The sequence below is a fragment of the Periplaneta americana genome, chromosome 8, assembly GCF_040183065.1.
Source record: "Periplaneta americana isolate PAMFEO1 chromosome 8, P.americana_PAMFEO1_priV1, whole genome shotgun sequence".
Classification (NCBI taxonomy): Eukaryota; Metazoa; Arthropoda; class Insecta; order Blattodea; family Blattidae; genus Periplaneta; species Periplaneta americana.
Genome location: NC_091124.1, coordinates 120,355,060 through 120,369,576, shown reverse-complemented (window position 1 = coordinate 120,369,576; position 14,517 = coordinate 120,355,060). Strand labels below are relative to the sequence as shown.

General features: G+C 34.6%; 1 protein-coding gene across 3 annotated transcripts in view; it reads right to left on the bottom strand.

Moving 5' to 3' along the window:
* Nucleotides 1–6,800: 6,800 nt before the first annotated feature.
* LOC138704991 (NAD(P) transhydrogenase, mitochondrial-like) overlaps nucleotides 6,801–14,517 on the bottom strand; it is a 157,149-nt gene continuing 149,432 nt past the window's right edge. For all 3 annotated transcript variants that reach the window (XM_069833507.1, XM_069833508.1, XM_069833506.1), the window contains exon 20: nucleotides 6,801–7,177. In XM_069833507.1, the coding sequence (XP_069689608.1) occupies nucleotides 7,022–7,177 (156 nt within the window). In that variant the 3' untranslated portion in view covers nucleotides 6,801–7,021. The remainder of the gene's footprint in view (nucleotides 7,178–14,517) is intronic.

Below are 14,517 nucleotides of genomic sequence, written 5' to 3'. Positions count from 1 at the left end.
TAGTTCATGTGAAGTAAGTGTATTGCCTGTTAAGAATTTTGTTGTGAATAAAACATTGTAGTTACATTAGTTTCACATTAAGCCCTCGATACTCATCTCAATATGAAAAACACATAACATGTGATATAATTTAAGTGACAGAGTAAACGGGAAAATTACCCATATAAACATCTTAAAAACATATGTGGGACTTGGAGGTGAGCACAATTAAAAACATACACTGGAACTATACAGACACAGAAAAATTATTTCCTTTCATTCTAGCAAGCAAAATTTTTATAAAATTAATTTACGGACGTTAACTGACACTAATTCCTTCACAGAGTAGCAGAAGGTAAGTTGAGTATTAACACAATCGTAAAAATTTATGCAGACAAAATATTTCATATACAGATTTTTGATGTGACTACGTGTCTTCATTAAAGGTAAGCCTACAGAAAAAAAAAATGTTATGTAACAATAAGTTCAAGAAGTCTCTGCTAGATGTTTGCCATCTATCAAGTGCTTGCAAGAAGCAGTACATCTGCAGTGATCTTCATTTCATACAAGAACACTCCACATGTCAACAAATGCACATGTTTAAAGACTTTCCTATTGGCCGCAGGACAAAGAACCTCTTTATGTTGTCTAGAACATAACATTAATTGGTTCCCTATCTGGAAGCACACCTATTATACAGTATATTTGCGAAGTATTAATGATAAACTTGTGCTGTATTGTAATATTGTCAGTGCATGCGGTTAGCATCCTGCAAAATATTTACAGTAATAGTGCAAGCTATAATGGCTACAATTACCAGTAATTCAGGCCTAAAATATCATAAGGTCGTAAGGGGAAAACCTTAAAAAACAGTCTATTACCTATTACTTGACGTGGATGCTTCATTCTTGTTAAAATCCCGCATGCATTTAATGCTTTATGTTAGGTTATAAGAAGGCTTCGAGACTTCGGATCTAATAGAGCAGTTCAGTGGGAAATCCGCATAACAGCATACTGAGTATAGTGGTAAAGTGTACAGAGGGTGTGGGTACTGTAGAATGAATGCCAACAAATACGCAAATATGCTCTGGATTTGAAGGTTCTGACGAATAATTTGGTTTTCATACAAACCTATTTTCAAACTGTGTCTGACACTAAAGTCAGGGCAAGAGATGCCGGAAGCCCTCAAATTAATTGAGGAAATGACACAGAGAATTAATGAGACACCAAGTACATCGGTTACTGAACGTGTAAAACAGAAGGGGAAATCAATTTTATGTAAAAATAATGGATATAGAATATTGTGTAATATAATCGGCAAAGTAGTAGACATAGAGTCACTCGAGAATAAAGGACTGTCTCTTAGAGCTGCAATGATGTTAGGTTTCTTCGTTTTGCTCCTATCACGTCATGCGACGTAGAGTGCAGCTTGTCACAGCACAAACTGTGTTTGGCAGATAGCCGAAAAAGATTTACGTTTGAGACACTGAAAATGTATCTTGTAGTACATTGCAATTCGGTACTATAACTGCACTTCCTAAAGATGAACAGTCGGATATATGAGAAATTAAAATTGCTACATGTTTATTTCCACCATTAACACTGTGTTTAAATAAACAAAAATGCTTATAAAAGACAGTAGAATAAATGCTTTTCACATTATTTTGACATTGTCATTGTGTAATGCATATTTACTTTCAGAATGTACATAGTGTGTGTTTCCCCATACTACCGTACTCTATTCTAAATAGCAACATTGTTACCTCAACACATCTCTACCTTTCACTACCTGCAGCGAGTCAACAATCTATAGTACATGCACAGTAAACTTATTGTACCAGGTCCCAAGTCTCGAAGCCTGGTTATAAGCTTAAAATAATTGTCTGTTACGTCATGTCATCTGTCATTGCTCCCTATGTGTCGATGTATGCCTCATTTTTTGACGCTAACATAGAACCAACCAGTAGTTGAGGCTTGGAAGGATTTTACGGTATGTTTGATGAATATTCGGAGCCTTCTTGTATGGAATGAGGATTGGTACTGCTTTCATACTATGTAATAGGCGGCAATGATATCATGTAGTGAACAAACAAAAGTATAGGATGAGTCTATATCGTACAAGGGGAGTGTTGTCGAAAATGAGTGAAAGGGGAGTAAAGACATAGTCAAAAAATCAATGAAGTTTAAGAATGCCTTGTCACATTTTGAATGTGTTGTGTCCAATGGTTCACAATAATAGAAATATACTGTATGTTCCACATAAGAATTCATTTGATACATTTTACAGACATATTAATGTATTTAACAAATGCATGCTTATGTCATTACTAAGAGCACTGCATGTCAATAGGTATGTTCTAAAGACTACGTGAATATGAAAAAGTTACAAGTATGAGGTAGGATCGTAATCATCAATATTACATTTTGCTATATATCTATATGGTAATAAAAGATTGGAAAATTGAAATGTATTTACTTAAAAATTATTTGTAAGATAATTTCCATTTCAGCATTTTAAGTAAGATATATGAAACTGTTTAACTTTTTTTCGAAGGGGGACTCCTCGTTCACTATCCAGTTCCAAATACAATGCACTAATTAGTTAGATGTGTTGCCCACCTATTGCTACTTTGTGTTTCTACTTTATTTGCTACCTGATCTGTGTGCTCAGCAGTATCACGAGATCCTGCAAAGAGGTCTGCTAGCAAGAGAGAAAAATTAAATGATAAACACTACTATCGAATTAGTGATGCAAGTAGGCTTATGTCTTTTTGTGAATCCTTTCATTCATATTCTCGAAGTATGCTAGTTTTTTAGTAAATTGCAAATAACTTCCATTTTTTTTATTAATCTGTATGTAGGTCTACAACTTCAATTCATTCTCTTCATACTTTATTATATAAAGGCAATGGCATGAATTTTGACTATATATGGCTAGAATGAAGATGATTTAACAGAAAAAAAAAACATTCATGTTTTAAATTTATCATAATGATGCAAGAGAAGGTAAGTAGGTGAAGTTAATGGAAAGGAAGCCTCCTTTGTTGCAGGTTCATATTGTGAAGAATTGCAAACATGTCCTAAGAGAATAAAAAATATCAACAATTCAGTTATTCTTCAGAAATCGATATGCATACTTGTAACAAAGAGAGAAATAGTGATTCTGACATATGATTTTAAAGATTTTTCTTACTACTCAAATTATCTTCTATATTTTTTAATCTGCACTGACCTCAGACAATACAGGACAGTATACATAGTTCAGAATAGATTTCAAGGCAGTATTTGAAAGCATGCTACTTCTAGACTGTGTTTTAATTCTTGTGCATATCATGGCTCAGACTGCTTCTATTTTATTGGCAATGAACAGCTATAAATTATATGTTTCAAAATATAACTATTCAACAACAAAACACAAAACAAGGTTATAATTCAGTTCAAATTTTAGAATAAAGACTACGGGCAATTACATCAGCAATGTTGCCAAGAAGCCATCAGATTTTGACTAAAGTGGTCCAAATTAGTTTTAACATGGACGAAACTAGTTTTAATAATGTAAACTAGTCAAAGTATGCAAATAACCATATTTGAGTTATGTGAACAATTGCCTATCTAACGATAATTTTATTTTTAAACTTTCTGAAATACAAAAGTGGAATTAGCAAGTGAAAACATTTTTTGACACCAGTACCAACTTACCAGAGTGGAGTTCAATCCGATCAGTCCATATTTCATCCCACAAGTGAAACATATGGTCGACTAAGTAACTTAGTGAAAAGCAATGAAGGAACACAAGAACATAGACAGAGAATGGGTAAATTTTGTGCTTCATGTACAGAAACCTATTGCAAAATTCTGCATGCATTCAATGTATATTTTTAGATTTCAGCTTTATGCAGAATAACTACTTGGATTGGAAAGGCCACAACATTTACTGCATGGTATAAAATACAAATAAGTAGAATTTTCGGAAAACTGACTGGTTAACATTAACTCTGCAGAGTGATTCAAAAGATTGTGCACAAACTTAAGGAGCTTATAGAGGGGTCGAAATACAAAAAATTTCGAATATGAACTTATAGTCTAGGAAGTAATTCTGAGTCAGTGCACCCTTGGAAATGTCAGGAACTACATTGCAGATGTAAGCTTACTTTGCAATAAGGCACTTGGTTCGATACACTATGAAATGATGAAGATGTTCCTCTGCCACCACGTTTGAATGGGGTGAGGTACAAGGTCTTCATATGAGATGTTCTTCCAGAACTGTTAGAAAATGTACCACTTGTCATGCATTGTCAGTTGTGGATGCAACCAGATGGAGCGCCTGTAAACTTTTCTCTTAAAGTATGTGACATACTAAATGACACATCCCCAGCATTGGATCGGAAGAGAAGATCCAATTGATTGGCCACCCTGCTCCCCTGACCTGACGCCTCTTGATTTCTTCTTCTGGAGGCATGTCAAAAGCCTTATGTATGAGACATCAGCTCCCAAACAAAAAACACTTCTTGCTAGGATACTTGCAGCATTTGATAAGTTTCCTGAGATCCATGACATACTTGGTGGAGTGCGCCAGAATTTCCCACGATAATGTTATGCCTGTATTGACTGTGATGGTCGCCAATTTGAATAACTTTTGTAAAAAAAAAAAGTGTTGAGTAAACATCTTAGCTTAACTTAAATGTGTGATTGTTCATTATGTAGTTCCTGACATTCCCAGAACTGCACTGACCCAGGATTACTTCCTATACCTTAAGTTCCTATTCTACTAAAGTTGTTGTATTTCGACTCCTCCTCAAGTTTGTCTGCAACCTTTTGAATCACCTTGTATAACTGGTTATATGAATCTAGATGTTAAATAATAAAAAATAAAATAATTTTGGGAGGTTTCCATTTTTTTTTTTATTTATTGTTTAGTGTGTTACTGTTATCTCCTGCATAAAAGACAGTAATACTTAAGAAGTGGTTTGTTGCAAGAGATACAAAACTTGGAAGAGGGAGTATTTAGAGTCAATATAAACCATTGTTCACGAGTGGGTTAATTTTAAACGAGTTTATATGAAAATATACATTTTGTCACTTGGAGCATGTTTAGGCAGAATTAATTTTGTCTAGGATGCTTACAACCACCTTAAGATACTCTTAACTTACGAACTATGTAGGCCTAAAAAAAAAGTAATAATAATAAAAAAGCAATTGAGCAAAGATATATATATATATATATATATATATATATATATATGTGGCTGACCATGATAATATCTTTTAAAAATATTGGAGTGCAAGAGGTCAAATGACTTTATTGTCATACACCTGGCATTAGAAAACAATATATATATATATATATATATATATATATATATATGAAGTTCTTATTTGTGATATGTTGAAATTTAATCTTTCCAATTTTCAAAACCATTATTGGAATGTGTAACACAAGAAGTGCTCAGTTGAGTCAATGTTCTGAAAAACATTACCCCACAGACGAAAAAAGTGAGCAGTTCTGCAAAATGGACTAAATTTTAAGTAAGGTTATAAAACCCAAAAATTCTTCACAATTCAATTCAAAGCCTGCATTGCTGTATTTGTGTGCACTACATTAAAAATAAGATATAAACTATGCAGACTACTTACATTTGCTAAGGAAACTTTGTAGAATATGTAAGTTGTGTAAAGACCCAAGCTCTGCATTTGTATGTTGACTGCCATTGTGTACCGGAATGTGATGAAAAAAACAGTGGATGCTTTCATTGCATATAGAGAGGTGACAAAATATTACGAAACCTTTTTATTACATTTAGAATTACATACCCAAAAAAAATCAAATTAATATTCAAAGCCGTAATATAAAAGGGAAGACACAACATTGTTTGGTCCATATTACATTATGCACTTTGGTGTATTTACTGTTACACACAACACAATTCCCACACACTAATTTTAAGATTCCTTTTTCATCCTGATCTTAACTTCTGTGGTTTTGTTCATTTTATAGCATTACATCATGTTCATTTGTTTCATGAGAAAAGGTTTAGATAGGACTTTCCCATTGCTGATGAGATACAGAAAAAAAAAAAACACTTCGAAAGTTGAATCTACTTTTATTAGCTGAACAGAAAGGTAAAATGGAGAAATGGAATCCTATTTTGTTCAATTTAGCAATTTGTAAGGACACCAACGAAATATTTCTTCTGCTGTTTATCTTCGAAATGTTATGTTTATTAGAATTTCAATAAAAACGGAAGGGATCCAATATGTAGTTCTCATCAATAAGATACCATCACTTTTTTCTTTCTTTAAATCAATAACAATTTTATGTCTTAAACCCCACAAGGCACGGTAGTCAGTGAAGACCTTTTGTAGAAAGGAACAGAATATTAAAAGGAGAAAATACTATCTTACTTTAACTTTTTTAAAGACTGAGAAAGTTTAATTAATAGTGTTCATTCTGCCTGAAATAATGTTTCTATACTGCAGTAAGAAATGTGTATTTACGGAACTGAACCAGCTATTACTGACCTGTTCACAATACAAATTAACTGCTTATAACAACCTCAAGAAACATGATTGCCTTATTATTTTGTGCGTGTATGTAAGCCCAAAGACCATCTGATGGATCTCTCTCTACCTAACTAATTACATATTATTTTCACACCTGAAATTTCTAGCACAATTGCAAAATTAGTGTGATCTAATCAATGACCATAATATTCTGATATAACAGCCAATGAAACCAAAATGGTGACTGATGTCATCACCAAAGGAAATAATAAGAATACAGAGGAGAGGCATTACTTTTAAAACTAATTTCAGGACATGTCTTCCAACTTAAAATTAATTGTTTTTAATAGCTGCCTTTAAAATTATAAATTTTTACACATTAAAAACTATAAGAAAATCAGAATGATTATTTCTCTCTTCTTTAGTACATAACAATAAATTAAATTTCCTTAATATTGTCGTGGGACAGTACCCTGTTCTCTGGTCAATTACACCAGAAATATGCATTACCATGTTATTGCCACCATTAAAAATTACATGATCAACCAGCTCTTGCATACTCTTCTTTCAGCTTAGAAAGTAATGCATCACAGGTCTTCTTGGCATCTCCCAGTAACATAGATGTGTTGGGATTATAAAAGATGGGATTGTCAACTGCTGCGTAACCCACCCCTAGTGATCGCTTCATCACTATCACCTGCAACAACACATCACGTTTATAATGTAAAAAATCGTAATTTGCTTTCAAAAAACATAAGACAATGAAATGTGCTAAAAGATCTCAAATATGTTACAAGATACCTTGGTAAGTCCTAGAACAGCAATAGAAATCGTCCAGTTAACACATCTTATCTATGTGTTCACAGCACATGCACACATTCTCCATTCATATTACAACAGTTCAGAATTGATGTTTCATGGAAGGACAGGAGTAGGAAGAGTAGGACTGCGGTCACTGGTTGTCTTGTCCTTTGAAGGAATAACATAAAAAATTTACGTTTCTTAACTTGCATATACCTAACTTATAAAACAACATTTAAATCTGGCTATGTAGAATATAATTTCGTAATATGGATCCTGAAGTAAATAAAAAGGGGGATCATCATCTTTCATTTTAGCAGTAGACACAGACTGGCAATGTGAACCCAGGGAAAAAGTTCATTAAATTAGAACACATTTCAGTTTCGTATTGATTAATAATTATATACATCGCTGCACGATATATGCTGAACTGTCAATTTTTTTGTACTCCAGCATTATAAATAGTCTTTATCCACATTATCCATGGCATTCATTACCACACTCAGCGCGATGTGTAAATGATTACTGCACTGAGTGCGATATGTAAATGATTACCACACTCAGTCAACGATCGTATCAGGAATGTATTAAACACATTATTAAATAAACGCGGACAAAATATTGTATGCAACTAGTGGGATGAGCATAATTACCACTCTCATGTAATTACAGAACTCAGCTTATGCCTCGTTCTTGCAAAACACATTCGAGCGGTAATGGTGCTCATATCCCACTAGTTGCATAAATAACTATTATCATTAGTAAAATCGTGCACAATATGACACATTATTGTTCAAGTGTCATAAAATATCATGGCAACTAAAACGTCTTGATTTCTATTATGGCAGCATAACTTGTGCTATGAAGTTAATATTATGAAACAATTTGCCACACTATGATATTAATTTAATTTATTAGTCTGACCCAATATTTTGATTTTATTATTTTTATTGCTATCACAGTAACCCCTTTCTTCATAGACAATGATATCAAACTATCCAACATTATAAATTTGATGTTCTTTTTTATTAACTGTTTTATACTGTCATACAAAAAAGTAATGTATAAAACACGTTTATAATGTTATACAGCTATGGGCGTCATGGCTGGTGGGAACAAAGGGACTCTCCCTTACGAACAACAGTTTCGAGGGAAACTAATTTACTCAGTAAAAAAAGAAAAAATGAAAAGTACGTCTTTAATTGGAGGCAAGATGATTTGAAGACTGCTGTTCGTCCAGACCTTGTTTCATGGTTGTTGTTTAGTCAACAGTCCAAAGACAGGTCTGAACCCCACAAGTGATACCAAGAAGGCACCATTTATGAGGCAACTAGGCCAGGAGATAATGGGGTACAGTGGCCAGTTCCTTTCCCCCTCCATTGCATACATTGCCAACTAGCTACACTAGTCAGACTTCAGATGCATACTAAACAATTGTTCTTCCTCTTATACATACCGTCAAGTGAGGTGCACTGCCTGATAATAGACGTGCATATCAGCCAGAACCTCAAGCAGAGGACTATTTCAAGTATTTTACCGGATTGCTTTAACCACTGCAGTGCATTGGTGAAGCCACAGCATCACTCATTTGAGATGTTCTCATTAAACTAGAACTGCCATTGGCAAATCTTGAAGGACAGACATGATGGGATTGGATACATGAGTGGGGTCATTGAAGGTCATAATTGACAAACAATCTTTGGTTAGTTATGTGCATTGTGGTGCTCATTGCTGTAACTTGGTCATGAAGGTGAGTTGTAATTCATTTAGAACAGTAAAAAAGTCTATGGAATGGACCAATCAGTTGGGAATCCTATTTCCCAACATAAAAAAGTTAAATCTGTATTCACCATATCAGGAACAGGCTGAAAATACTGCCAGGATCTGTCACAAATAGAGAGCATTCTGAAAAAAATATCATTTGGTATTTGAAATGATCAGAAGAAGGTTACGAAGCAGCCATTGTGTTTGAAAATGGAATAACATATCTTGGTCTGTTGGTGGGGAAACAGGTAACTGATGTTCTTGAACTCTTGAACAAGTCTTTCCAGGGGAAACTTGGCAGATCTTCTTAAATCTATTGAAACCATTGTTGATGATTTAAACGGACTTAGGTCTAACGAAAAGTTCAACCTATTTTAAAAGACTGCAATGAGAAGATTAAGGGGCTTGGTTTGGAACCATTAACACTTCCAGGTCATAAGTTTTTTTTTTCTTTTAGTTGGTTATTTAACAATACTGGAACAACTACTAGTTTATTTAGCGTTGATGGGATTGGTGATAGCAAGATGAGGCTGAAGGTTCGCCATACATTACCTGACATTCGCATTACAGTTGGGGAAAACCTCGGAAAAAATATAACGTGGTAATCAGCCCAAGGAGGAATTGAACCCACGTCTGAGTGCAACTCCGGATCGCTAAGTAAGGACCTTCTCCGATTAAGCTACACTGGGGGTTACCAAGGCATAAGAAGTCACCAAAAAACTGTATGGAACAGTTGAGTCACATAAATATCAATCATATGAAAATGAAATCGAATTTTCAATCAGTGTCGTGAAAAGAAATAAGTTGTGCAGGAATATGTCCTGATAAACAGGGAAAATTATGATGTGACAGCACCTTGTCCTGAAATAGACACATCATAGTGGAAATACAGTTTTTCCAACAAAAAACAAGATTTCCTGCTTAAATGATGCTAGAGAAGCTTTGAAGTCAATGACAAAAAGAGGTTAGGTGCTTATTTAGAAATGTAGAAAATCTTGTCCACCTTTTACTGCTATGCTCATTGTGCAGCTGTGGATAGAAAGAACCTTCAGACACTTACCTGCGGTCAACTATGACTCAAAAAAAGGCTCAATCATGTAGCAGAATGTCACATCCACAGAGAAGTACTGGATGAGATTGACAACAAGAAAATAGCAAACATTTTGTATTTCCAAGAATGATGCAAGGAAGAAGTGTATGGAACCATTTGGGACTAAAAAGAGTACCTTTCCTTTTACCATTTCACAGGACAATATTACTACTGTACAGTAGAGCCCTCCTAGTCCGACCCTGATAATCTGAAATTCCAGGGGGGAAAGGAGGGGAAGAAGAGGAAGGGGAAGAAAGACTGTCTGAACTGAAACTGAATCACCTTAATGCTACAGTATCTAGAAACTCAAAATGTACAATATACAACACATACAACTTATTTTATCACTAGTGAATGAATTATAGTCCCGTCGCTCTAGTTTCCAGCAGCCAATCGCGTTGCAGGTCGGCTACATTTAAACGTGTGCATCTTGTGATTCGCTGATTCATTTCTTAAGGCTCGATAAATACTTAATATAATCGCCCACCATTTTAGCAATTTCGTTGGCGTTCGCAGAAAGCACACAAAGACGTTATTTGCCGCTCAATTATTTGCTGAATTACATTGCGTTTCATTTATTATCATAGGAGCTACGACATGATAATGTTTAACGGTGTGGCAAATAGATTCCTCGTATGGTAGCTCGGCAACGTAAGAACAAAAATGGCGAACGATACTACCTATCTAGACTTTATAGAGCCTTCACTTTCTAAGATGTAAGCAAAGAGGCAGAGTCACACCGGAAATAACAGCGTCGGGACTATAGTTCTTGTTTTCTGTACTAGACCTATTATGATAATCTGTCAGCTGCTTTTGCTGAAGAGCAGATAATCTTGATGGGGAGATGGACAGTAAAGGGAAGGAGGGGATAAGGTGTGGTTTTCCTGTGCCTCACGAAATTTCGATAATCCGAACCATTCTCAGCCCCAATCAGTTTGAATTAGTGGGAGTTATACCTTGTCAAGTTGAAAAAAGTTATTGATTCAGTGAAACAACATTTGCCCATTCACTGCAAATAAATAACGGTTATTAAAGTGGTAAACAGTAGTTATGAATTATTTTTATTTTGATGCAAAATCCGAATCCTACTTAGGTGACCCAACGGAAATCCTAAAATCAAGAATGAAAAATATTTAACGGTATAATATTATGACTTCATTGAAGTATAATGCAGAATCAAAAAAGTACGCAAGTCTGATGAAGATGACTGTCTGGTCTCTCAGATCAGGGTTTGGAGGAAATGCTATTGACGCCAATGTATACAGTTATTTCACTGATCAAAATTAGAAAACACGCTTCATTCATTCCCTAAACATTGACTTGTGCCATAAAGTGTAACATTATAAACTTGTTTCATAATATATGTACTATTATAAAACCTATCTTGCTGCACTACAAATAATAATCAAAGAAGATACCCATTTAAATGCGATAAGAGTGCATGAGTGGCATGGAGGTAGAGTTACATGCTTACATGACTTGAGCACTTGAATGAGGTGATGTGGTCAGCTCCATGCTCTGACTGCCTTTTACCTCCAGAAAAGACCCGGTGGGAATTCCAGTTTTGGCAACGAGAAAAATCCTGCCAACATCTGAGATCTTCCAGTCCAGAGCCAGTTGTTCTAACAATGAACTATCTGGCTGTCATACAGTATGAATAGCAGTTCATAAAAAAAAAAAAGCTTGACTGGAAAACTATAATTCTTCTAAGAAGTAACGCACAATGCCACAATTTTGCCTTATCTTGTGTTTGAAGCAAAATGATTTGATAATAGAAGTCACTGCTAATTTGGATGCTTTTAACTATGGTTACACAATACAACTCAATGTATTTCATCTAACTGTTATCCATGCTGCACTAACTCATGGATAAATAAAATTAATACTGGTATCAAATAATTTATAACCTCCTTTTCAGCTCTTGTATGCTCTGCAGTCTTTGAAAACTCATTATTTCCTATTTCTCTCTACTTTGTTTCCTGCATTCTTTATTAGAGCATTTACATTTTCACGAGACATCCCAAATAGATATAGGCAGTCTCAATAGAAATGTTAAGGAATGATCACACGTTGCTACTTTTGCTGCGCAACTTTTGTACTGCAGCTGCAAAATTTGCGTGTCGTGTTCACACGTAAGCTAAAAGTAGTGCGCTGCACACTGCTTTTCATGCTCCGCAACTCGAGTGCTGCAAAAGTTGCAACTGGAGGTTGCGAGTCCGTTCACACACAAGGCATTACTTTTGCAGCTGCAGTCTAGCTGCAGGTTTCTATCTCCATGTTAACTTTTCAATATACATTTTGTGGTTAAGTTCGCATTAGAGTTTCAGATTATGAAACTCATGCGATAGCTTATGTATTATTTGCTTTTCTGTCCTAACTAGTATTCAGAAATTGGCATTATTTTTACTATAAAGCTATTAAAAAACGCCTATATACTTAAATGATAACCAACAGCATATTCACGTAATCAATGTTGGCAACCCTCCTGTTTGAAACTACGCTACAGAAAATTAAAAAAATGAATTACATCATCAGGAAATATACTCTGACTATGTTGTACATTTAGTAAATGTTACAAATAATTTATTTTCATCACATAAACATTAAAACATATCCCAACAATAAAAGTATCATTGACACATTTGAGTGGCAACACTGGTTGCAACCACTGCAAAAGTTTCAACAAAACTGGTATCAAAAATGCTGTGGCTGCAACCCTGAGAATCTTGTTCACACGTCACTACTTTTAAGCTGAGCGCAGCATAAAAAAGTAGAGGGCAGCTGGTTCGGCAGGCGCTATTTTTGGGATTGCACCATTGTTCACATGTCGCAATACGAGAGTTGTGCAGTATTTTTTATTGCAGCGCTGCAAAAGTAGTGATGTGTTACCGTACCTTTAGTCTGCAGAAACATTTTCCTCAAAAGCAAGGTGTGGTAAGGTGAGAAACAGTTGGCTGATAATTTTACCTAGTTCCAAGTTCTTGTCACAAATTTATCACACTCATGGTAATATATCCCCCTCAAAAGGAAGCCATGCTACTAATTTATTTCACCTTTAAAAATCCACTGTCCTAACTGGCATCGAACCCACAAACTGCGGATTTAATGGCAATGATAATCAATAGAAAAAATTTACTTCACTCTTAACCCTCTTAATACCATAAAGCCAATTTATCAGTTCACTGATTTTCTGTACATACTGGCACCAGCTGATCCATTAGTCGTGAATTTTACGTGTTCATTATTCCTGTTTTAGTCATGTGATGTCAACACAAGGCATACCAACTTATGAAGGGAAGTACCTCTTCCGACAGAGGTAGATATTTAGCATTATAGCAAGACCATCTTCAATATTTCGGTTTATTGACTGTAGTCTACAGATCAACTATAGATTTTTTCCAATGCATAAGTGTCATATGTAACAAGTGTACAGAGAGAGTGTAATGTTTTTGTAAAATGTAGGTAAATGCCACATTACTTAATGAAACACAATATTGTTCACAAATGAGTGTTCTTTAATATGTGCCCTGTATATATTTTCAATATTCAAGTCTAGCATGTGCAAAATAATGACAAATTTAAATTTTGAAAAATATTAGCATCTGAAACAAGATTCTTTTAATAACTGTGAAGTGAAAAGTATAAAAAGTATGTGCGGATTTATTCCCACGGATATGTTCTGCAACAAGAAATCCATGTGTGTCCAATGCCTAGACGTAAGTCTTCTTGCACTTAATTGTTTTGCACCAAGAGGTATCTTCTTTCTATACAGCTGCACATCTTTTAAGATGTACCATATTCATTTCTTCTTTGGTGTGGCATAGGATATAGAATACTCTTGATATATTGAATACTCTTATTCTTTGTAGATGACTTCATAAACAGTCATGGGCTGTCACCAATCCACACAAAGCAACGGCAGATTTTCGTGATGTTTGTGGAATTTTTTCAAGATTTCTTAATACTAATGCCCATGATTTGTCTTTAATACAATCCTCTATTTTTTCTGTATTAAATGGAATTTGTTGTGGATGATCTGTTTTATGGAATAGAAAGAAAATGTCTAGCTTTGTTTCTGTATCATCGTTGTACCTCTTCTTCTCAGGTTATCTGCTATTTCATTTCCATGTATATTAAAATGTAAGGGAATCCATTGTATGTTAATGATCTTTTTAAATTAATCAAATGATTATAATTTTTCTAGATTCCTGAATTTTGACACTTTTTGAAGTTGTATTGTGGATCGTGAATCTGATGGAATTACAACTTTCTGAAATTTATTTATTCAGTATAACAGATTCTGTAAAGCTATGTAGATAACTATTATCTCTCCTTCAGAATTTGTTGAATATGGACCAACATAATGGTAAACTGAAAAAAAA